The sequence below is a fragment of the Dermatophagoides pteronyssinus genome, unplaced genomic scaffold (assembly GCF_027571235.1).
Source record: "Dermatophagoides pteronyssinus isolate colony J.1.1.1.1 unplaced genomic scaffold, Derpt_VIB-CSIC_2022.12 sq0001, whole genome shotgun sequence".
NCBI lineage: Eukaryota > Metazoa > Arthropoda > Arachnida > Sarcoptiformes > Pyroglyphidae > Dermatophagoides > Dermatophagoides pteronyssinus.
This window is the reverse complement of record NW_027461525.1, coordinates 5,197,428-5,220,931: the sequence shown is the minus strand read 5'-3', so window position 1 is coordinate 5,220,931 and position 23,504 is coordinate 5,197,428. Positions and strand designations below refer to the sequence as shown.

At 30.3% G+C, this 23,504-nt stretch overlaps 5 protein-coding genes across 6 annotated transcripts; 3 read left to right on the top strand and 2 right to left on the bottom strand.

Moving 5' to 3' along the window:
* The first annotated feature begins 653 nt into the window (after positions 1–653).
* On the top strand, positions 654–4,165 carry LOC113790389 (uncharacterized). Of its 2 annotated transcripts, XM_075820182.1 has the most exons (3): positions 654–1,618; positions 2,372–2,460; positions 2,613–4,165. In XM_075820182.1, the coding sequence occupies exon 3, from the start codon at positions 2,615–2,617 to the stop codon at positions 3,632–3,634; it is 1,020 nt and encodes a 339-aa protein (XP_075676297.1). In that variant the 5' UTR covers positions 654–1,618; positions 2,372–2,460; positions 2,613–2,614; the 3' UTR covers positions 3,635–4,165. The 2 variants fall into 2 exon arrangements, with proteins under 2 accessions (XP_075676297.1, XP_075676293.1); XM_075820178.1 differs by lacking the exons at positions 654–1,618; positions 2,372–2,460 and having other exon boundaries at positions 2,467–4,165.
* A 4,999-nt stretch (positions 4,166–9,164) lies between these two features.
* On the bottom strand, positions 9,165–11,946 carry LOC113790432 (cell division cycle 7-related protein kinase-like). The gene is made up of 2 exons (XM_027340103.2): positions 11,646–11,946; positions 9,165–11,566 (listed from the first exon to the last, which is right to left on the bottom strand). The coding sequence occupies exons 1-2, from the start codon at positions 11,782–11,784 to the stop codon at positions 9,612–9,614; spliced, it is 2,094 nt and encodes a 697-aa protein (XP_027195904.2). The 5' UTR covers positions 11,785–11,946; the 3' UTR covers positions 9,165–9,611.
* A 98-nt stretch (positions 11,947–12,044) lies between these two features.
* Positions 12,045–13,986, top strand: LOC113790433 (uncharacterized). Its single transcript, XM_027340104.2, has 2 exons — positions 12,045–12,983; positions 13,062–13,986. The coding sequence occupies exons 1-2, from the start codon at positions 12,167–12,169 to the stop codon at positions 13,895–13,897; spliced, it is 1,653 nt and encodes a 550-aa protein (XP_027195905.2). The 5' UTR covers positions 12,045–12,166; the 3' UTR covers positions 13,898–13,986.
* Positions 13,987–14,186: 200 nt separating this feature from the next.
* Positions 14,187–18,907, top strand: LOC113790431 (uncharacterized). Its single transcript, XM_027340102.2, has 4 exons — positions 14,187–14,746; positions 14,805–17,927; positions 17,986–18,477; positions 18,541–18,907. The coding sequence occupies exons 1-4, from the start codon at positions 14,342–14,344 to the stop codon at positions 18,736–18,738; spliced, it is 4,218 nt and encodes a 1,405-aa protein (XP_027195903.2). The 5' UTR covers positions 14,187–14,341; the 3' UTR covers positions 18,739–18,907.
* mle (dosage compensation regulator mle) lies at positions 18,809–23,496 on the bottom strand. The gene is made up of 5 exons (XM_027340099.2): positions 23,291–23,496; positions 21,962–23,178; positions 21,852–21,898; positions 21,647–21,789; positions 18,809–21,577 (listed from the first exon to the last, which is right to left on the bottom strand). The coding sequence occupies exons 1-5, from the start codon at positions 23,408–23,410 to the stop codon at positions 18,929–18,931; spliced, it is 4,176 nt and encodes a 1,391-aa protein (XP_027195900.2). The 5' UTR covers positions 23,411–23,496; the 3' UTR covers positions 18,809–18,928.
* Between the last annotated feature and the right edge of the window lie 8 nt (positions 23,497–23,504).

The following is a 23,504-nucleotide window of genomic DNA, read 5'->3' as shown; positions in this document are numbered from 1 at the left end:
CACTCCCAATCATCATTATAACTATTATAATGTTGGAAAAGTGCGCGCGTTTTTTTTTCTTCTTCTTCTTACCAGTTCAGTACAATTAATGAATCCCGCCTTAAATAATAAGCCAAATAGATGATGATTGGTTGATTGTTTTTTTTCGTTTTCGAATGATTATTGGTAGTAGTTTGAATCTGACATACAAAACCATTCGAAAAAGTAGAAGTATAAAAATCAGATATATAACTTGATATCTTTGTTGCATACTACTACCACTATCATTAATAGCTATGATCTTTTTTTTTGTTCTTTTTTCTATACTTCTACACACACACCATAGAGAGCAATAGTAAGAGAGAAAAGAAAGATTATTTTTTTGGCCAAAGCGAAGTAAAAGAAAAGCATCATGTCATACATTGAATTGAGCTAGTCTTACTGTTGTGTTAGTTGGTTGCACTGATTGTGTTATTATTGTTGTATTTTTTCTCTTTCTTTTGCTTGTGTGGTGATGGTTTTTTTTTCTGTTTCATCGTTTTTGCCTAATGTTTCTTCGCTTCACCAACGGCCAACATTGACAATATTATTACATTAGCTATTTTTTGCTTTTCGAAAGTTCTCTAACTCAAAACTATCGTTTTGGAAAAATCGTTTTTTTTTTTGTTGCTTTTGCTTTTCTCTCTGTGTGTGTTTTGAATGTGAAGAAATAGAAAACATAGCATATCTCAACATCGTTATCAACAACAATTTACCCGTGTGTGTGTGTGTTATATATTTGACAATAACAACAACAGCAAGAAGAAAAAAGTAAAAGAAAGCAAATAATAAAAAAAAAACTGCATTTCATATTTCAATTCATTTTCGAGATCTATAGTTTAAAACTGTGCTTTTTTTCCTTCTTCTTCACTTTACTCGTCACTCTCTCCCGCTTCTCTGTGTGTGTATCATATCTTGTGTTTTTTTTTTATTCTTTTCAACTGGCTAATGTGTATGTGTGTGCATGTAGATCTATGGATATGATGATGATGATGATGGTAAATGTGTTGTAATAAATAAATACGAAAACAAGAAGAAAAAGAAAATTTTGTTTTTGTACAACTGAAAGTTCTTTTTTTTTTTTTGCCCACAATAATACATACATCCCATATATACATTTACCATATATACATTGAACAACAACAACAACGACAACTATCGTACATTGATTGACTAAATGATGATAATAATAATGATACCACCAATATGTGAATGATGAACAAAAGTTGAACAAAAAAAGAAAAGAAAAACATTCACCGTAAAAAAAAGAAGAAAAAAATATATACACTGTAACATCGAAAATAGAGAATCCTATTAAAATAAGAAGAAAAACCGTTTCTCTGTGTGTATTATATCTAAAATAGTGTAAACTACATGTGTTTTTTTTATAAATAATAATAATTTTGTGTGTGTGTTCTGTGAATTGGCATTGTGTAATACTGTTTATTTGTTTTTGTTTTTGTTTTTTGTTTACAGTGACACAATTGTGTATTAATAATAATAACTTTAACTTTAATAATAATAAAGAACTACAACAACAAGTGTGTGTGAAATCATCATCATCATCAACGATATTTCCATATTAAATCAACTTAAAACGGTGTGTATCTTGTTGCACGTTTTTTTGTTTCTTTCCTTAATTACATTAGGTCATAAAATATCTCTGTTTTGAGTGAAAAAAAAAAGAATATCCGTTTAACTGATCCGGTAGGGTAGAAATTGAAATTTTTTTATTTATTTGCACCAAAAATGGCTATTTCCACTTAAATCGAATCATTTATCAAAAGGATTTATACACACACACACCTGGATCCTATGTATTTTTATATAAATTGACCTTTGGCGCCAAATTTTTTCTGTCCATTATCATCATCATTATAATAGCAACAGCAGTGAGTTTGTTTATATGAATGCCACTCATTTTTTTAGGTATAGCAAATGAATGAATGCGTGTAGAAACGAGAGAGAGAAAGAGGAGAATAATTGTGAATGAAATGAATGAATGGAGACTTTTCATATTGAGATATGATGATGGTATGTATTTAGTGTGTGTGTATGGTATATTATAATAAGGAAAGTAAAGAAAAAAAAAAAATAGCGCGCCAAAAATAAAATCTAAATGCGCTTTATTATTATTATTTTCAAATAAAATATTGGTATCTATTCTATCTATTATATCTGTTATGTGTGTGTGTGTATATATCACATGTGTATTGCCGGTGTTTTGATTTTGAAACAATCCAAAAAAACAAAACCTGTGTGAATTTCTTCTGTTATTTCTTAATTGTCAATATGACTAATTTATTAATTAATCAATTTGTTTTCTTTGTTTCTTTTTCTTCATTATATTTAGGAATATTTTTTTTGTTTGGCGCGTAAATTGTGTGTTCCATACTCTGTTATTTTGTTGATAAGAATTTTTTTATTCATCTAAAATCGAAAGTACGGAACTATAGAAAAATAAAATATCCTCGCCCTATATTTATAAATAAATAAATATATATTTTATATTGGTCCTCAAAAAACCAACAAAAATTCTTTTTTTTTTTGTTATCTTATTCGAATGATGTCCGATTACGCTGATTATCATCAAGCTATGGCGCATCACGCCGCGATTAATGCCAATCAACTTCATCCAGCAACAATGACACAGATTCCAATGTCACAAATGATTTCTGCAACTGGTCTTAATTTGACTGTAATGCCTGGTCAACTAAATAATGCCGGTCAACATCAATTAGCACATGGTCAAATTGTTTATACAACAAATGTTCAGCCAACGGTTGCCGTTGCAAATACAATGACACAACAACATCATCAACAACATCATCATCATGGTCATAAAAAACAGAAAAAACCAAAAGTCAATAAAGATGGAGTACCTGCACCAAAACGTGCAGCAACGCCATTCATTAATTTTACACAATGGTATCGTGAAGAATTAAAAAAAGGTGGTCGTGCAGTACCGAAAATTGCCGAATTTGGCAAAGAATGTGCTGCTAAATGGGCACTAATGTCCGAAGAGGAAAAGAAACCATTTTTAGATACCGCATCCAAAGATAGAGAACGTTATAAACGAGAAATGGCCGTATACAAACCAGCTCGTGATGTTAACAAACCAAAACGACCAGGAACAGCATTCATGTTATTCATGGTTGATTTTAGGAAAGAAATGGCTGGCAAAGAACCTGAAGGTGGTGTAGCTGCATTGGCCAAACTTGGCGGTGAACGATGGCGTAATATGACCGAAGATGACAAACGGCCTTATGTTGAACGTCAAAATCAGGAACGTGTACGATATGAATCATCAATGGAAGATTATCGTCGTAAAGGTCAACAAGCTACAGCTCAACAGAATCAACAGGAAAGACGTGAAGGTTCTAATGAAGAATCCGATTCTGATTCATTACAACAAGCACAAGTCGCTGTACAACAACAAGCACAAGTTGTAGCAGCTGCTCAACAACAACAACAAGCCCAACAACAACAACAGCAGCAGCAACAACAACAACAACAACAGCAAATTCATTTGACACCATCATCGACCACTGCTTATCTTTTGACCGGTACTGGTGCTGTTTATTCACAGATACAGGCGCCATATTCTTGGAACTAAATAAATAAATAAATAATCTTGTGGAAAATACATCAAAACAAAACATCAGCATCTCATTATCATCATCTCAAATTCATCGTCATCATCATCAAACAACACAACATTTTACCAACCACACCACCACCACCACCAGGATGAAACCTCAGGTATAAATCCTTTTCATCATTATCATTCGAATTTTTTTTCTGTCAAAAAAAAAAATAACCAACCATTTTTCTATATTTGAAAAAAAAATGATTACTACTTTACTACCTTTTCATTATAAAACATCACACACACACTCACACACATCAATTTTCTTGGGACAAAAAAAAAAATCTTTGTTTAATTAATTTTTTTTTTCGTTTTGTTCGGCCATTCTTATCATTTATATTTTTTTTCAAAAAAAACATTGATAATTGTCTCTATTTTTGACCTACACATCATTATCATTATTATCATCAAATACACATTGTGCTGATCCACAAAATCGTACACACACACTATCCAAACAGGCGAATATTAATAATAATCATCGTTTCAATTTTGTCATATTTTTTTTCTTCTTTTCTGGATTCATAATGAATCCATGTTTTTTTCATTTTCTTCATTTAAAAAATATCGATATTTTTTAGGGCCCTTTCACACACACTCACATTATTTGCAAAACAACAACGTTTCTAATTTTCTCACACACATTACACACATTTTTACGAAACCAATATTTTTTTTGGTTAGAAAAAAAAGTTATTCAAAAAATTTAGATGCGTCAACAACAAAACTTTTCACATGCTTTTTTTAAAGAAAATTTTTTGAATAATTTCAGTGTTTTTTCACAAACAAAAACTACTCTGATCACACACACATTATGACGCCCATTACACAAACCACCCACATCTATATTCTGTTTTTTTTCTTACTTATGAAAGAAATTACTACAATTACTACTACTACATTATTACTTGAAAGAACATCTTGATTAATTGATTGATTTTTGATTTATTAAAAACAAAAAAGAAAAAAAGAAAAACAGTAAAAAAAAAAAATTAATAAGAAAAAAATTATGGATTTGTTTTGGTGTGATTGTGTGGTTTTCTGGGGTTAATATACAACATTCGGATTCTGGTTCTGGTTCGATTCTTTCGTTGGTAAACAAGAATTCGCATTATAAATTTTTATTTTTTTCATCCGATGATGATCGAATTGGAAAATTATCATTTTTTTTTTTTGATTCGTCATTATTTGATCAGCGATGCGAAGAGAAAAGGCCATGAAATTTTGATTGAAAATGATGATGATGAATTCAAGGATGACAAAGAAAATTTTTGTTTGTTTCAATGACAATCGAAATTCTTCATAAACGAATGACGATGAGAAAAAACATCAAATCATCATGATTTTTTTTCAAAACAAAACAAAAAAAAACCAATCATCTTTTTTTTTGGATTAATTTGATGATCAAAACAAAGCAAAAGCAAAAATCACAATTTCCAGAAACCAAATAAGAATTCAAGTTTCACCGAACAGAAGAAAAGTTTCCGAAGTTTTTTTCTGATCAATACAGGTTGTGCGTGTGATGGCGATCATCAACAAACATCATTTAAGCATCTTTCTCTTCCTATATTTTTTTAGAAATAGGAAAAAAATGAATCAACAACAACCAAACAACCAAACAAAATTCACATCCAGAAAAACACATTTATTCAAATCAAACATCAAACATCATTCATATGGTGTAATGTTTTTCATCGCACACACACATAGATAGATATACTATATATACTGTGTGATGAAAATTGAATTTTTCTTTCTTTTTTTCCATTTCCAAGTATATCCATACTAAACATACAAAGATGTGATCATCATCATTTTGTTTGGGGATTGCCCTTATTATTATTAGATTTTTTTTCTTCTTCAATGGATATCAAATGTGAAATGATTTTTGAATTTGAATGTCTGTTCTCTCTCACTATCTCTATCTATCTCTATTTGGTTTGTATTCATCGATAGGTCTATTCACCCTGTATTTTGTTTTTTCATAACTAACCTCTATACATATTATACACACACACTAATGAATGACAATGATAATAAAATGTCAATGTCTCTCCAAATCTATCACCCTATATATTTGTTTTTTCCCCAGTATTAAAAGGCTGGATGTTTTTTTGTTGTTGTTGTTGATGAAGAATCTTTGCTGAAGAGAGATATTGAATGAATGAATGAATGAATGGGGATGAAAATACAGAAGAAGAAAAACATTATGGAAAAACTAACAGCCGGCATTTTTTGATTTACAATTCAATTCTCTTTTCTTTCTTTCTTGCTTCTCTGGTATACCTATTTTCATTATCATTAAAAACTGTTCTTCGGTTGGCTGTTGTTGACAATTTTTCAAAACAACAAAAACCACGTGTTTGCCAAGTTGGAAATTCATTCTTGATTCTTGAAATCCATGGTGGCCATAATTAATTAATCAGCAAAAAAAAAAAGATTTCATTTTTCGTTTTTTTTGCTGATCAAGCATCATCGATGCGATAGAGATTATCTATCCACTATCATCATCACACCCAACGATAATAAAAAAAAATCCTTAATCGGTTGAAAAAAGTTTCGTTTCAAAATCAATCAATTTCCTGAACTTTTTCGTTTTTTTGTCAGAAAAAAATTTTTTAAAAACAAAACTTCAATTCCACTATTTCCACCCTAAATGTCCCTAAATTTGAAGGGGAAAAAAACAATGAGTTCCAAACCAAAAAAAAAAATTTGTTCCGATCCAAATGTCCAATTGGGTTTATATAGCGAAAGGGGGGGGAAATATAGACAAAGAGAAATGGATGGGGCAAAATAAATTCAAACACATTGTGTCTGATCCAAAACAGAAACGAACGAACGAACAAAGAAAAATTCATGAACAAAAAAAAAAAGACTTTAAAAATATATATTGAGCACACCAAAAATGCATGCCAAAATTTAACGAACGAAAGAAATAAGAGCCCAACCATCTCTATATAATACATCGGGGGGGGCTTGCTCAATCCTGTTGTTGTCGATTTCATCGCGATCCGGTAGGACAAACATTTGAAATGAGATTTTTTTTCTGTTTGTTTGTCAGCCAAAGCTAAAAAAAACCGACAACAGCAAAAGCAAGCAAAAAGTACGTTCATTGCTCGTTTTTTGTTGGAATTATCAGTATTTTTTTCCCCGGAAAATTTTCCATAGTCATCAAATGTAAACATAGAAAAAAAAATGTTTTTTTTTGTTTGTCAAAATAAACATCAGAACCATGACGCCATCCATCCAACCAACCAACGATATAAAAACCCAAAATGAAATAACGATTGTTTTTAACGATGGTGTTTGGAACCATCGAAAAAATCAATGTTTTACGGTATTCATTTTCTCTCTTTTTTTCCCATTTCAAATGCATGCACACCATGATCATCAATCGTCGTTGAAAAATAACGACGTTTCCTTCCAACAACAATCCTAAAACAACGAAACAAAAAAAAACCGGGGTTAAAATAGTGGCCCTGGTCTATTTGACGGCCATCACTATCATCATCATTCATTTTCCCTCCGTACTTTTTTTTGTTAAACAACAATTATCTTTCTGTGTGTGCAGCTGTACACATATAATACGAAAAAAAAGAAAAGAAAAGAAAAAAACTGCGAAATGCCACCCCCAAAACAAAATGAAATAAAATCCAACTATTTTAACACACAAGAGAAGCAGATGTGCGTATACGCACACATACACTGTTTTTTCTCATGCTTGGTCGCTTGACTACATTCCTTCCTTTTTTTTTTTTTTTTTTTTGGTTATTTCATTTGCACACACACGCAAGACACGCCTTATACTTATCACAAATACAAGTTTGTCAGGAACTGGAGAAATAGAAGAAAAAACTACGCAGTAAAGCGAAAAATGCTCGTTTCTCCCCCGCCACCACCACCACCGCTCTTTTTTAATGGAAAATCAACCCCGGCCATCCGCGATCGACGAAAACTCCACCAAAAAACGAAAAAAACTCACGAACACCATCTTGATGATTCAACAACAAACAAACACACCCAAAATTGAAAATCTTAGGGTATCGTTTGTTTGCCTCGAGGACAAAGTGCTTCGAAAGAGAGAGAGAGAGAGAGAGAGAGAGAGAGAGAGAGAGAGAGAGAGAGAGAAGAGAATTTCACGATTCGATAAAAACAAAAAACAAAAATCATTAACTTTGAAATAATCCCCCGAAGAAATTAATAATTCGAAAAACAAAAAAAAATTCAAATACAATTCGTTTACGCGCGCATCACCTTCAATGCCTTCAGGATTTGTAAATCATTTACATTCTATCCACAATACACACATTTACCTTGAAAATATTTAGCCACAAATATGAACAACAACGACCAAACATTCGATTCAGAAGAGGCTATCATTATTTTAACGAAAAAAAAACAGAAAAAAAGAACAAAATTGGCAAAGAGGGAGGAATGTGGAGGAGAGAGAGAGTGGGAGAGAAATCCAAAATGGACGAAACAAAAAAAAGTTACAGTAAAAACTCGTTTTCAATTTTTTTTTTTTAAATCGATTAGATTAGGTGTTTTTTTTTCTATTGTTTAAACATTTTATTTGTAATATGGGCGTTTATCAAAAAAAAAAATCGTTTGGTTCTTGGAACACCCAGAAAAGAAAGAATCTGATATACTTTTCCCTGTGTATTTTTTTAAATAAAATTATGAATGATATCTTTGATTTGACTGTATTTGGAATAAAAAAAAAAATTCTTCGCTTGCATCGAATTTTGGCTCAAACACACTCGAAAGATAATAGCTATGGATTCGGCTTTTTTTTTTTTTTTTTTTGGTTTCTTGGTATAGAATGTGGTAAAGAAATTATCGTTGTTGATGATGATAAAGTTGCTGTTGGATATCAATGATGGTGGAGTTGTTTGCTTCGTTATTTCCATCCTTATCATCCTCCCTTTTTTAATGTTTTTTTCCATTCGATTCGTTTCGAATCAAGCTCTCTCACCCCCCATCATACCAAAATAGAAAAAAACACAGCCACCATCATTTTTTTTTGATCATCAATTTTTTTTTGTATCCCTCTCTTGTTTTTTATTTGGCTCGTTTCGGTATATTTTTACATTAACTTCAGCGGAAAAAAAAGTTTGTTTTTTGCTGTTTAGAGAATCGTCCATAAAAAGCTGCTGCTCATGATGATGATGATGATCGATATGCAGTGGTGGCAAAAAAACAACAACATAACGTCAGCCACATTCAATGCATGATTTCAATCATCAATCATGATTTTTCAAATATATTAGAAATGAAATGAAATGAAAAAATGAATGTTGACACACTCCGTCATTCTTGTTCGATGGATATTCAAGAAAAATTATTTGAAATTTTCAATTTTTTTTTCCGATTCTTATTACCAACAACATCAACCAATATGAAGAACTCATTCGAAAAAAAACTTCAAAAGTAACTTGAAGTTGCTGGCGCCACCTAATGTTCGAATTTGCAAATAAAGAACTATTCGATTTTGATAGTTTTTTTTGTTTCTTGTAAATAATTTATTTAGTAGTTCGGCGCCAATTTTTTTTAATTGATTTATCTGATGAGATGCAATGCTTGTTATCATTACATTGTGTGTGTCTTTGGATTACAATCATCATCATTATCATATGATTTTTTAGGTGGATAAATCACTTTTTTAGAGGTTAAAATCAAACCAACAAAACAGAAATCAAATATCCTATATTACCATTATTGAGTGCAATGATGATATGATACAACGTTTGGTCGGAGCCATAAACAACCGAAAAGTCAATCGAATCGTAATCGAAATTTTTATTTCGAAAAAAAAAATGTTATAAAATTATTAATCAAAAATTGAATTGATCAAAAGTCAGTAAAAAAAGAATTGGAAATTTTTTTTTTTTGTAAATAAACTAATTTCTAAATCGAAAAAATGTTGAGATCTTTTTGTTTTCGTTCAAAATGAAGATTCATTATCGTCATTATTATTATCATCTTGATTATCTTCGATTCCAATAATGAATGGATGTGATAATGCTTCAGCAGCACTAAAACGTGTATTAGGATTTGGATCCAATAAACGTTCCAATAGATTATATGCAGAATCAGGTGCCTGATACCATTTGTTCGATGATGTATCATTATCATTATCATCATTATTGGCAGTGGATGTTTTTTTTAATTTAATACAAATTTTTTTCAAATCCATTGCCGGTATTGAACGTCGTGATATGGTCAATGTTTTACCTAATGCATTAGCAGCACGTTTAATTTTTGTTGATCCTAAAATGGTAATAATTTCTGCTAAACAAGTAATATCATCATTACAACGAAAAAATGGATAACGACCTGAAAGTAAACTGGCAAATATAACACCACAAGACCATATATCGATTTTTGTACTTTGATTTGAATAACGTAATAGTATTTCTGGTGCACGAAAACCCGGTGTACCGGCTCTTGGAACATTCAGTTCAATTTTTGAAAGACAATTTTGACATATTGTTGATGTTTGTGTACAATCACATAATCGTTGTTGTTGTTGTTGTTGATTTGATGATTTTTTATGAATGTTATCCACAATGTTACCACCACCACCACCACCACCGACAACATTATTATTATTATTATTGCCAACATTCGATAATGAAGTGGATAATTCTTGATTTAATGATTTTTTCATTGTTTGAAAACGATAATTTAATGGTTTGGATAATTTTTTCGGTGTATTATAATTATGATTAATATTTTCTTTTAATTGAAAATTTATTATCGGTGGTGCTGGTGGTGTAGCACGGCTAAAATGTAAATTTTTTTGTACAGTTTTTGGTGGTGTTTCCGGTATCGAAGATACAGTTTTAATCGGTGTTTTCAACACCATTTCATTATTGACCATACACATTTCATCTGTTTTGGTTGGTGTTTTATAAATCCATTGATCTTTAACAGGTGTAGTATCATTTGTTGTCATAATATTTGTTTCATGTTCATTGAATGGTTTTTTAACTGGTGTTCCAGGTACAAATATTGATTTTGGACTTGTTGTTGATTTTGAATCCTGATTTTTCATTGTCATCATTGATGGTGTTAATGGTGAAATAAATACACTTGATGTTTGCTGCTGAGAATGATCCAATTTTTTACGTTTAACATTTTCATTATCAACAATAATCATCGATTGATTCATTTCATTGAATGAACGTTTTAATTTACCATCTTCAATTTTTGTTGAATTTTTTTGAAATTTACTACAAAGATTTTTTCGTACTTTTGAATCATGATTACTAATTGTCGGTTTCATTGATGATTTATTTGGATATGGATATAATGATAGATTAATTGAATGATATAATTCACGTTCATTTTGTGAAAGGCCAAAATCCACTAAAGCAAATTGTCCATTTGAACGATTATAAAGAAAATTTGATGGTTTAATATCACGATGAATAATACCATGTGAATGAACACGATCCAATGCAATGAATAAATTACGCATATAAGAACGTATTTCTGTTAATGATAAATCATTTAGATAATCTTGAAAACGATCATGTTCAACAATAGGCATTACAACAATTGTATGACCAGCATTATAGAAACAGGTTTTTATCGGTATAATATTCGATTGTCCACCTAGATCACGAAGAAAACGTAATTCTTTTGCTATTCTTGATGGTTTTACAATCGGTATTATATATTTTAGGGCATATTCTTCATTATTATTTTGATTATTTCCATTATTATTTTGATTATTATCATCCATTTCAATACAATGTTTTAATTTGGCTTTATAAACTTTTGAAAATGTACCTTCACCAATTTTATCAACAATATTAAAATATTGTTGTATTTGTGGTACATTATTCATCATTATTTTTACATAAACATCGTTTTCAATGTTGTTTGTTGCCGCTATAATTGATGAACGAAAAAAAAACGAAAAACGAAAAATTTTAAAATTAAAAGAAAAAAACGAATTACAAACACAAACCTTTTTTTGGATCTTCGATCCGTAATGAACTAAAATTACTATGACCATTTAGAACGATTGTATTTCTTGATTGATTATTGTTGTTGTTGGTGGTGGTAAACAAAGGTGAACTTTTTTTGTTCACAATTGATTCGGTCATTTTGGTAATCCTTTAGTTGTTTTTGTTTTTTTCAAAGTCAAACATACATAGAAGGATTACATCAATCAATAATCAATCAATCAATTAATTTGGATCGATTGAAAAAGATTGAAGGAAAAAGAAAAAGATCCGAACAAAAAAAAATAAAAATCAACATTGGGAAAAAACTAAAGTGAAAAATCTGAAGAAAGAGTCGTCTGTTCGTCGATGAGCATTGAAAAGTGCGCCAAACTTGTGCGCAAAAATTCGCGCGTGTTGTTAAAACCGCGCAAATAAAAAAAATCACCAAAAAAACATTTGCTGTTATTCACATATTCCATATTCAATATTTTTGTTTTTTGTTTTTTAAAACTTGAAAAAAACGTTTAAATTCAGATCGAAAATGGATTCCTCCGATTTATTCGATGATGATGATGATGATTCATTACTTAAACCGATTATGTTTGGCAAAGATAAAACTAGAATTGAATCCAAACAAATTATTGTTGTGGATGAAAGTGATGATGATATTATTGTTGAATCAACGAAATCAAATTTGAAAATTTCTTCACCATCCACTTCAATTAGTAATGGTCTGACTAATCATCATGATGATGGTGGCGATGATAGTGATATACAAATCATTGAAGATCAACCAGCGAATTTGCCAGCTGATCAATTGTTTACATCGATTAAAGATTATCCAACAACAAGCAACATTTCGAATGATGATGATCAATGCACTGGATCATGGATTGAATTAAATGATTCAGATGATTCATTATATCATAGTACACCTTTGTTTCGTATGGTCGATAGAAATAATCGAAAACAATCGATTAATCATAAAATTTTATCATCAAAAAGTAATAAAAAAGCTTCGAAAACATTGAAAAATCATATCAGACCTAATCTCAATAAAAATTTATTCAATAACATTGATGATGATGATGACAGTGATGGTGAACAGATAGACGAACAAAATCGTTTGACAACAAAAATTCAACAAAAAGATGTCCTTAATTATACAACCGTAATGATCGATTCCGGTCTATTTGATTTGGCCAAACAAGAAATTCAAACATTATTTCGTTTGAAAAATATTTCATACTGTGAAATTCAGGATGAATTAAAAAACTATTGTGTAAGATGGAAATGTCATCCAGAACTTGAAACAATGATCCGTGAATCAAATCAAAATGACAATTCATTATTTAAATGTATGAAAATATTGAATAATTTTCTATTCAATCATTTAATGATTTTGATACAAAGTAATGATTTGCATGAATTTTTAGATTCATATTTGAACGATGATCAACAACAACAAACAAATCGAACAAATAAATTATACGATTTAATTGAAAAACAATGTAAATATCAGAATATCAATAATGTTACAATTATTATCTATCAAATGGAAAAACATTTACGATTACAGCAAAAATTTTTAGATGAATCATTTAAAAGAAGAATTAATGATATGATTGTAGCCGAAACTCGAATGGACAGTCAAAAAATTGCTAAACAAAATCGTAACAAACGACAGAATAATAATAATAAACGAACATGGCCATATAAACATTCAATGACAATGGATAATTTAGATCAATTATTGATTGATTGTAAATTTAAATTCTTATACAATTTTAATGATGATAATCATAATGATCAAAATCATCAAACACGTTCAAAATTATCATTCATTAATGTTGATTGTGAACAAGAATTGGCCAATATATTGTTTCGTTATACACGTTCAATTGTTGAACAAATTTTTCGTATCGATCGACAAGGCCGTACAAATATTGAATTTTTTGCTTTGTCCGAAAAAAATCATACAATCGATCCAACAAAAAATGATGATTGTAAACGTCAACTTTGGCTACAACAATTATTACAATTTCCAAACATAAGCAATGATATTGCCGAAGCTATTGTTAATCGTTTTCCACGACCATTAATATTGTTTAATAAATTAAAATCATCATTATCATCGATTACGGCTATTAATATGTTGGCTGATATACAATCAATTTCGAATACAAATCGTAAAGTTGGTAATGAATTGGCAACAAAAATTTATTTATTTATGATTAGTAATAATCCGGATCAAATCTTGAAAACTGGTTAGAGCATTTTCACCTTATTCATCGACCTTTTTTATTGATTAATTTATTAATTAACTTTGAATGAATAAAATTTTTATTATTTTTTTCTAAATTTCGCATTCGAATTTCGAAACTTTTCAAAAATTCATCCGTTCATGAAATACGGTACGCTTATAAAAGATACAAAAACAATTTAAATAAAATTTCACAACTGCGCTTGCGCTCAACATTGACAATAAAATTAGCCAATCACAATACAGTATTCGAACCGTTTAGATATATAAATTCAACGGTTAACATTCGTCTTTATTGTTGTATGTGTGTGTGTGTGTGTGTGTGATCTTTTGTTTGACATATAACCTGGCCAAGGTTTTTTTTTCATTTAAACTTTTTTTTTTTAAATTTTCTTTTTTCTATTTTTCATTATAAAACAAAAATATTTTTTCGGTTTTTAAATCATCATCATAATGGATAATCGACGAATATCAATTTATCTTCCAATTAATAATAATCATAATAATGATGATGAGGAAAATAATTTTCTTCAATCATTACCATCGAAAATCAATCATGAAAATATGGATTTTGATGATGATAATTATGATGATGTTGATGTTGTTGTTAATGATGATGATGGTCATGATCAACAAGAATTTCATTCCAATATTGAATTTGTATTTGGTAATAATAAAGAAAATAATGCATTCAAATTACCGCCAAGACTTGCTGCTCGATTATTGGGCAATAAAAAAACCAAATCATTACATAATGGAAAAATTTTACCAAATATTGCTGATAATGATGTTTTAGTTGAAGATAATGATGAAATTGATCGACGACAAACAATGCTTATTCGTACCAACAAAAATAAGGTATTTAAGAATTGACTAAATGCATTGTTTCTAATTATATTTTTCTTATAAAATTCAGCATGACAACATTGAAACAGCGTCTGTTTCTTCACTCGATTCAATTAGTGATGATATTTCAACCAAATCGATGCCAATGTATCCGGACGATTCGCGTTATGTTACTTGGATCAATTCAGTATTGACTACCAGTTTTATGATTGAAAATATTACCGTTGATACGGCTCGAATAATCAACGATTGTGTTATCAGTGAATCAGCAAATTATAAAGGTTCAACCAATTTGAAAATTAATCAAGCCCCTGTGTTCAAAGATGGAATAACATCAATTGCTTATCGTGAACAACAATTAATGGATAAATTACGACAAAAAGCGGCCAAATTTTTTCAATGTGATCAAATCACAAATGCTAAAGATGCTTTGCTCGAAGATATTAAATTGGCTCGTTTTTTTATCCGTAAAGATCGATCTATTCATATGGATGTTGGTTCAAAAAAACATATACTGGAAGTTCTATTGAATTATAATCCATTATGGCTGAAAATAGCGCTTGAAACCATATTCAATGAAAGAATCAATGATCATTCAAAAAATGAAGTTCGTACACTTGTACAATTCTTGACCGAACATTTACTTTCGTTCAAAAAAATAGCCAAACGAAAGAATAAAAATCTAACCACATATTTTATGAATGAAAATAATGTCAAAACGGCTAAAGAACATATACTTTACCATTATATTATGATTGTACATTTTTTAGATGTAGCCAAACGTAATCGATTAATTGATCATGATCCTTGCCTGTTTCGAAACATTGCTGTTTGTAAATCATCACGAGATATTATTATTTCATTTAGTCGTGAATATATAACTGGTGTTGGTGATATAACCAAAAGTTTACGAAATGTCGGCATTCATCTTGAACATGTTCAACAACCGATTGAAGAATTTAATTTCACTGCCAGTATACTTAGTAAAGATCTTAGATGTGGTCTTCGATTGGCAAGAATTTTAGAAACCATTTTTCAACGTAACGATATATTACCAAGTCTTTTTTATCCTTCGAATAATACTACAAGAAAATTGCATAACATGGAAATAGTATTTGGAATGTTACGAAAGACAGGTATTGATCTTAATTGTAATGGACAGATGATTTCACCGAGAGATATTTGTCTTGGAAATCGTAACAAAACCATTTGTCTATTGGATCGTTTAATGGAAATTTTCGAACTTCGTCAACGTGAAATTGAATACCAAAGATCGATTGATAAAATAATTAAGATTCAACGATTTTTTCGACGATGGTTTGCTACTCAACAAGAACGTAGTCTTTTTCTGCGAAAAAAAGCTGCTGTTATCATTCTTCAACAAGTATTTCGTTCATATCGCTTGACTCGTTATTATCGAAAAGAATTTTTGAATAAAAAACAAGCTTCGGTTACAATTCAACGATACTGGCGCGGATATCATGATCAAAAACTTTATCAAACAAAACGTAAAATGACTATATTGGTACAACGTCGATTCCGTGCCAATCAAGAAATGAAAAAATGTTGTAAACAATTTCAACTGCAGCGTCAAAGTGTTATCGCGATTCAGCGTGCATTCCGATCATATCGCTTGACTCAAGAATGTCGTCAAAGTTTTTTGAGTAAAAAACAAGCTTCTATTACGATTCAACGATATTGGCGTGGATATCATCAACATAAACTTTATCAAACAAAACGTAAAATGACTATAATGGTACAACGTCGATTCCGTGCTAATCAAGAAATGAAGAAATGTCGTAAACAATTTCAATTGCAACGTCAAAGTACCATTGCAATTCAGCGTGCTTTCCGATCATATCGGTTGACTCGTTATTATCGTAAGGAATTTTTGAATAAAAAACAAGCTTCGGTTACGATTCAAAAATACTGGCGCGGATATCATGATCAAAAACTTTATCAAACAAAACGTAAAATGACTATAATAGTACAACGTCGATTCCGGGCTAATCAAGAAATGAAGAAATGTTGTAAACAATATCAACTGCAGCGTCAAAGTGCAATTGCAATTCAGCGCGCATTCCGATCATATCGTTTAACTCGAGAATGTCGTCTAAAATTTCTGGATAAAAAACAAGCTTCGATTACAATTCAACGATATTGGCGTGGATATCATCAACATATACTTTATCAAACAAAACGCAAAATGGTCCTAATTGTACAACGTCGATTCCGTGCCAATCAAGAAATGAAGAAATGTCGTAAACAATTTCAACTGCAACGTCAAAGTGTTATCACGATTCAACGTGCATTCCGATCATATCGCTTGACTAAAGAATGTCGTCAAAGTTTTTTGAGTAAAAAACAAGCTTCTATTACGATTCAACGATATTGGCGCGGATATCATGAACGCAACCTTTATCAAACAAAACGTAAAATGACTATAATGGTACAACGTCGATTCCGGGCCAATCAGGAAATGAAAAGATGCCTTAAACAATTTCAACTGCAACGTCAAAGTGTAATCATGATTCAACGAACTTTCAGATCGTATATTGAAACTCGTGATTATCGTCGACAGTTCGTAATGATGCGACAGTCGTCAATTGTACTTCAACGATATTGGCGTGGTTATTATCAACGAAAATGCTTCCTTAAGTTAAAACAAAATATCATATTTATTCAGAATCGATTCCGAGCTAATCAACTTATGAAATTGAATTATCGATATTTCCAACAATTGAAAACTGCTACAATTTTTGTACAGAAAAGATTTCGTCAAAATCGACAATTCAAAATTGATTATAATGATTATCAATTAAAACGAAAATCCACCATCATAATACAACGATATTGGCGTGGTTATTATGAACGACAACGCTTTCTTAAGTTAAAACAAATGGTCATATTTATCCAGAATCAATTCAGAGCTAATCAACTTATGAAATTGAATTATCGATATTTTCAACAATTGAAAACTGCTACAATTTTTGTACAGAAAAGATTTCGTCAAAATCGACAGTACAAAATTGATTACAATGATTATCAATTAAAACGAAATTCGACCATCATAATACAAAATTGGTTTCGTAATTGTAAACATCAGAAATTATACAAAAATTGGCAAACCATTGTCAGAAATGCCGTTGAACAAGACAAACAAAAACGAAAAAATGCAGCGATCATCATTCAGGTTTGAGATATTTTTTTTCATAAACAAACTTTCTGACTGAATTTATTTTGTTTTGTAGAAAATCTGGCGTGGTCATCGTGTTCGTCGAGAATTAATGGATGAATTTCAATTGATTCGTGATCGATTAGATTATGCCAATCAAACAGCAACCGAAAATAAGAAATTGATCAACATTATTGAAAAATCTATTGATCGATTCCGTACTGCTGTTAATATTGAATCGGTTCGAAGAGAATTGGAAACATTAGAAATGGCAACAACATATTCAACTGAAATTTGTCAAATAATTGCACATACAGAATGGTTTGTTCATACATTAATCAATTCGTTTGATCTTTTCAATCGTAGTGAACCGCACAAAAAATTAATCGGACACATTCTTGGCATCCTAATGAATCTATTAATTCGAGCAAATTCTAAATTCCTTTACAATGAAATTGTTCTACAGGTTATGATTCGTTTATTACGAAATTTTCCTCGTTCCGAATCTATTCTATTTCGATCATTATACATTTTAAATGTTTTATTACAAAATCGACAAATTTTTCATGTAAGTATCGTTATAAATATAAAAAAAAATTCTGAAATTGATTTTTTTTATTTTGTTACACAGTGTTACAAACGAAACAAACATTGGATTCAGGTTCTCGAAGCTATTGTAAAAAAGAATGATCCAAAAATACAAGCATCAAAAACAAGATCCGTTTCCCAGTTACGAACCAAAAGATTTTCATCATTATTATTATCGAATCCCGTGGATAAATATACATTATCTATGATATGCTCGGATTTATCGAAAATAATTCTCTAATTTATGTAAAAAAATGACTGATTCTTTATCATCTTTATATTCTTTATAAACTAAAAATTTCCATATGAAATATTTTTCCAAAACAAAAATGCAAAAGTTTTTAATCATCTTTTATGAATGACAAAATTGTTCAAAATTTATAAAATAAATTCAATTGATTAATAGAAAAGATTGTTAAAGAGTGGTTAATTCATTTGCCAATAATGTTAATTTCAATGTTTTGAAATAAACAAATTGCTGCCACCGAATTCAAAATGGTAATATCAAGTTCATTTTTAACATAATCCGGATTCTTACAAACTCTTGTTAATAATTGTTCAAATTCGGTTTTAATCTGCCATATATAATCAAATACTTCGGGATCGATTTTGATTTCAATCCATCCATCTAACAATACGGTATCAGCAATAGTATTGATACCTTCAGGATTTGGTGGAAATTCAAATGATTTGATACCAAACAATAATAATTGTAAAAATGTAACCATTGTCATTTGTTTGCTTGATATTAGATTCTTATTCTGTGATTTTTCACTATAAATAAATACAGGTGATTTAAGATTAGTTGAACGTGATAATTTCTGATTATTAACATATGAATAGAAAACTGATGTTTTATGTATTAGACCGATACGTTCTTCATTGGTCAAAATACGACGAGTATCTTTATGTATACAAACATTTGGATAGAATGCTGTCACCAATAAACCGGCAATTATATCGAATTCAGCTGCTGTATAACGATATGATGGTTTTATAGCAAATATTTCTTCTTTGAAACCACATTTGGATAGAATAGAAACTAATTGTTTTCGAGCATTTCGTACTACTGTTACTGAATTTAAATTGATACAACGATAAGCATTCGATTTTGGCTTATCATTCTGATCACACATGCTAAATACTTTGAACGTAATCAAATGATCGGAAAATCGTTCTTCATCCAATTGTAATAATGTTTGCAATAATAGATTCAAATCAGAATTATCAAACATTTCGTAATTGATTGAACTGGCAGCAGCAATAGTGACAATTGGAGATGCAACATTCAATAATATACTTTCGATAACCATACGCCCAATTCTTGGATCAATAGGCATTTTAGCTAAAATTGTTCCCAAAGCAGTTAGATCGTTTGCCGTATCCATAGCATTTATTATACGTAAAGTAGCTAATGCTTCTTCAACAGCTTTTGGTGATGGTGGATCAAGTGCTCGTTCCAAAAAAGAAGTAACCGATCCAAATCCAAGATGTTTAATCAATAATGAAGTTTCCAATAATGATGAAACAAGAATTTCTGGTCGCTTAAATTCTTCCAACATATTGAATCGTTTTTTCGTACATAAAACAAAAAAATAACCCGATCGTACACGACCAGCACGTCCTTGCCTTTGTTGTATATTACTTTGTGATACCCAATCAATTATATAACTTGTACAATTTGTTCGTGAATCATAGATTTTACGTTTCATTAAACAAGTATCGACAACAAATACAACATCATCAATCGTTATACTAGTTTCGGCAATATTTGTTGATAAAATTATTTTCCGCTGTATTGAATGTAAAAATATTCGATTATTATCTTTATGTGATAATTGTGAATGTAATGGTAACAATATGAATTTGTTTTCATTTCCAAAAATAGGATGCCGTTGTAGATAATTCAATAGATTGAATATAGAATTCCAACCGGGTAAAAATATCAATACCGATCCGGTTATTGTTAATGAATTAATATATTCAAGTAATGCAACAATTAATTCAAAACATATTACACCTTCTTTCAATTCATTTAATAAATTGATCGTATTCTGTGAAATTTTTTCCGGATATTCAAATTGTCCAGAATTTTCAATCTCTTCAGTAATTTCAACATCATCTTCCATATATGAAAGTGATTTTGGTCGCCATTTAATCATTTCGACAGTATCTTCAAGATAATATCGACGAACAGGAAAAACATGGCTATCAATTTCCAAAACATTATGACAATTAAAATAATTTTGAAAATGTGATACACCTAACGTAGCACTCATTATGATAACATGAATATTTAGATCCAATTTGATAAGATCACGTACTATAATCAATAATAGATCAGTGTTTATATCACGTTCATGAACTTCATCGATGATCAAATGTGAAACACCTTTTAGGCCACCTTGTATTCGTCGTAAAAGATGTCCAGTAGTACAGAATAATATCGAACCATATGGCCGTGGATAAACATGATCAAATCGAACAGCATAGCCAACGGAATTTTTTCCCTCTCTCAATTCTTCACCACGTTCAAATGATACACGTTCAGCTATTGAAATGGCACTAATTCTTCGTGGTTGTGTAACAATAATATTACAATTAGCACCATTAGCCGCTTTGATATATGAATCAAGTATAAATTGTGAAACTTGTGTTGTTTTACCACAACCAGTAGACCCTTTTATAATAACAACCGGATTATTTTCAATCATATGAATGACTTTTTCTTTATGTTCCCAAATCGGTAATTTCATTCGTGATCCAAGAACATTTTGAAATTTTGTTGATTTAATCATTATCTGAAATTCATTCTGTAATTCAATATTGATCTGTTGTTTAGTTTTTCCAGCATACGATGTATCATCCAGATTAGAATTTGTCCATGGATTAAAATTTTCCATTGGTGGACACCAATAAAGAAAACTATTTTCAGGTTTTATTGGTTCTTCTTCTGTATTCAATGTTGGATTAATAAGCTGTAATTGTTGTGCATAATGATTATAGCTTTGAATATAAGCAAAAGCTTGTCCTAAATGTTCTTTTAATTCGGGTTTTATGTTCAATACATAGATCAATGACTATAAAATAATGAAATTTAAAAAGAACAAATTAGAAAAACATTTATAATCATTACATGTAAAACAAACCATTTTCATTAGCTGTCGTTTGGATAGTGCTTCCGAATCAAAACTGCCAATAAGATTATCTTTATAAAGTTTATGTAAAATATTCAATGCACAATGACGAGATGCATCTTGTTTGGAATTTCCTTTTTCTTCAGCCTTATATTCTGTGTAAATCGAAAAATAGAAAAATGAATTTTTTTTTCTTTCAAAATCACCATTTGCTCACCTTTCTTATTTCTATAGACAAAAAATTTCAATTTTGCCACATATGTTCTGTATATAGAGAAAAAATAATGAATATAAATTGATGATTTAAAAACAAACAAACAAACATACTTTAAATGCGGTGGTCCAAAAGAACTAAATTCATAATCCGCTTTGATTCGATTGATCTGAAAAAATATATTCAACTGTTGTTTGGAATTATCTAGATTGAATTTACATTCTTCATTGATCAGTTCGATTCGATTTCTTGCCGAATCTGGATCTGATTTACGTTTTTTTGCATCAGTCACCATGTTTATCAATGATTCTTCACTGTTTCGATCATTAGATTTTTTTTCATATTCATCATTGATTTCTAAATTTCCCATTCTAAGTTCATTAACTTCGTTCATTGTTTCTGGTCTGGCAAATTTACGATTTCTTTGCTGATCCAAATTTCTGTATGAATATGGATTATGTGATTTTGGCATCCGTGGTTCACGATGAAAACGATTCGGCGGTGGCCCACGTTGATATGGTTCAAAAGGTGGAAAATGATTATCAAATCGTGGCCTATTCGTATGACCATGAGGTAATGGTGGAGGTGGCGGTCCATTTAGATGAGGCCAACGATTTTCGGATGGATGAGGAAACGGTTGCTGGTAATCATAAGGTCCCGGTGGTGGCGGACCATCAAATCGACAATCATAATGTTCAGGTGGTGGACCATTATAATGAACTGGTGGTGGACCAGCAAAATGATTCGGTGGAGGACCATCAAATCGACAATCAAAATGCTCAGGTGGTGGACCATTAAAATGAACTGGTGGTGGACCATCAAATCGACAATCAAAATGTTCAGGTGGTGGGCCATTATAATGAACAGGTGGTGGGCCATTATAATGAACAGGCGGTGGACCATCAAAATGATCCATTTGATGTTCGGCATATGATGGAGGTCCATTAAAATAATCCGGATGTCGAGGGGCACGATTCGGATGCGAACGATTGCGATTTCTATCATTTTTTCGATTATTATTACGAAATGATTGTTCCGAATTGTTCTTAATTTGTTGTTGTTTTTTATCATTATTAGCTTTATTATTACTTGAACGTTGTTGTTGATTTTGATTGTTGTCAACAACCACAATCGATTTGTCCGATGAATCATTGAATAAAAGTTGTTTAATATTCAATATTTCAAAACATTGTTGTGACAATTCATTTTTGGTAATATATTTTTGTGCAACCAGATATTTTAATGCATCTAATGCAGCTGTATTTGAAGCAGTTTTTTTATTATTTCCATCTCCACTTCCAACAATCTGATTGATTGTTTCGATTTTTATCTATTTAAATTTAAAAAAAAAGAAAGATTATATCAGATTAATAATTCTGTTTACAATTAAAAAAAATTGGTAAATTAATAAGACAATCGTAAACAACAATCATCACACATACATCGCAATGAAAAGTATGTTGATTGTTGGCAACATTGTCAACTTTGATATCATAATCAATTTTCAGTTTTTTCTTACTACACCAAAGATTTAATGCTGCTTTGGTGTTGGTAAGATCCATTATTATCTGAATTTTTGTTTTTGGAATTTCTTTTTGGATTCTTTTTTTTTGATGAATTTCAAGCAACAACAAAAAAAAATTGATCAAATTGAAA

Bases quoted from the DNA above. Each gene is read 5' to 3' on its own strand.
- LOC113790432 (XM_027340103.2), bottom strand. From the start codon at position 11,784: ATGACCGAATCAATTGTGAACAAAAAAAGTTCACCTTTGTTTACCACC. The intron at 11,567-11,645 runs GTTTGTGTTTGT...CATCAATTATAG, and splicing joins GATCGAAGATCCAAAAAAAG to CGGCAACAAACAACATTGAA.
- LOC113790433 (XM_027340104.2), top strand. From the start codon at position 12,167: ATGGATTCCTCCGATTTATTCGATGATGATGATGATGATTCATTACTT. The intron at 12,984-13,061 runs GTATGAAAATAT...ATGAATTTTTAG, and splicing joins TGACAATTCATTATTTAAAT to ATTCATATTTGAACGATGAT.
- LOC113790431 (XM_027340102.2), top strand. From the start codon at position 14,342: ATGGATAATCGACGAATATCAATTTATCTTCCAATTAATAATAATCAT. The intron at 17,928-17,985 runs GTTTGAGATATT...TTTGTTTTGTAG, and splicing joins ATGCAGCGATCATCATTCAG to AAAATCTGGCGTGGTCATCG. The intron at 18,478-18,540 runs GTAAGTATCGTT...TTTGTTACACAG, and splicing joins AAAATCGACAAATTTTTCAT to TGTTACAAACGAAACAAACA.
- mle (XM_027340099.2), bottom strand. From the start codon at position 23,410: ATGGATCTTACCAACACCAAAGCAGCATTAAATCTTTGGTGTAGTAAG. The intron at 21,790-21,851 runs GTGAGCAAATGG...CGATTTACACAG, and splicing joins TGTCTATAGAAATAAGAAAG to AATATAAGGCTGAAGAAAAA. The intron at 21,578-21,646 runs GTTTGTTTTACA...ATTATTTTATAG, and splicing joins AACGACAGCTAATGAAAATG to TCATTGATCTATGTATTGAA.
- LOC113790389 (XM_075820178.1), top strand. From the start codon at position 2,582: ATGATGTCCGATTACGCTGATTATCATCAAGCTATGGCGCATCACGCC.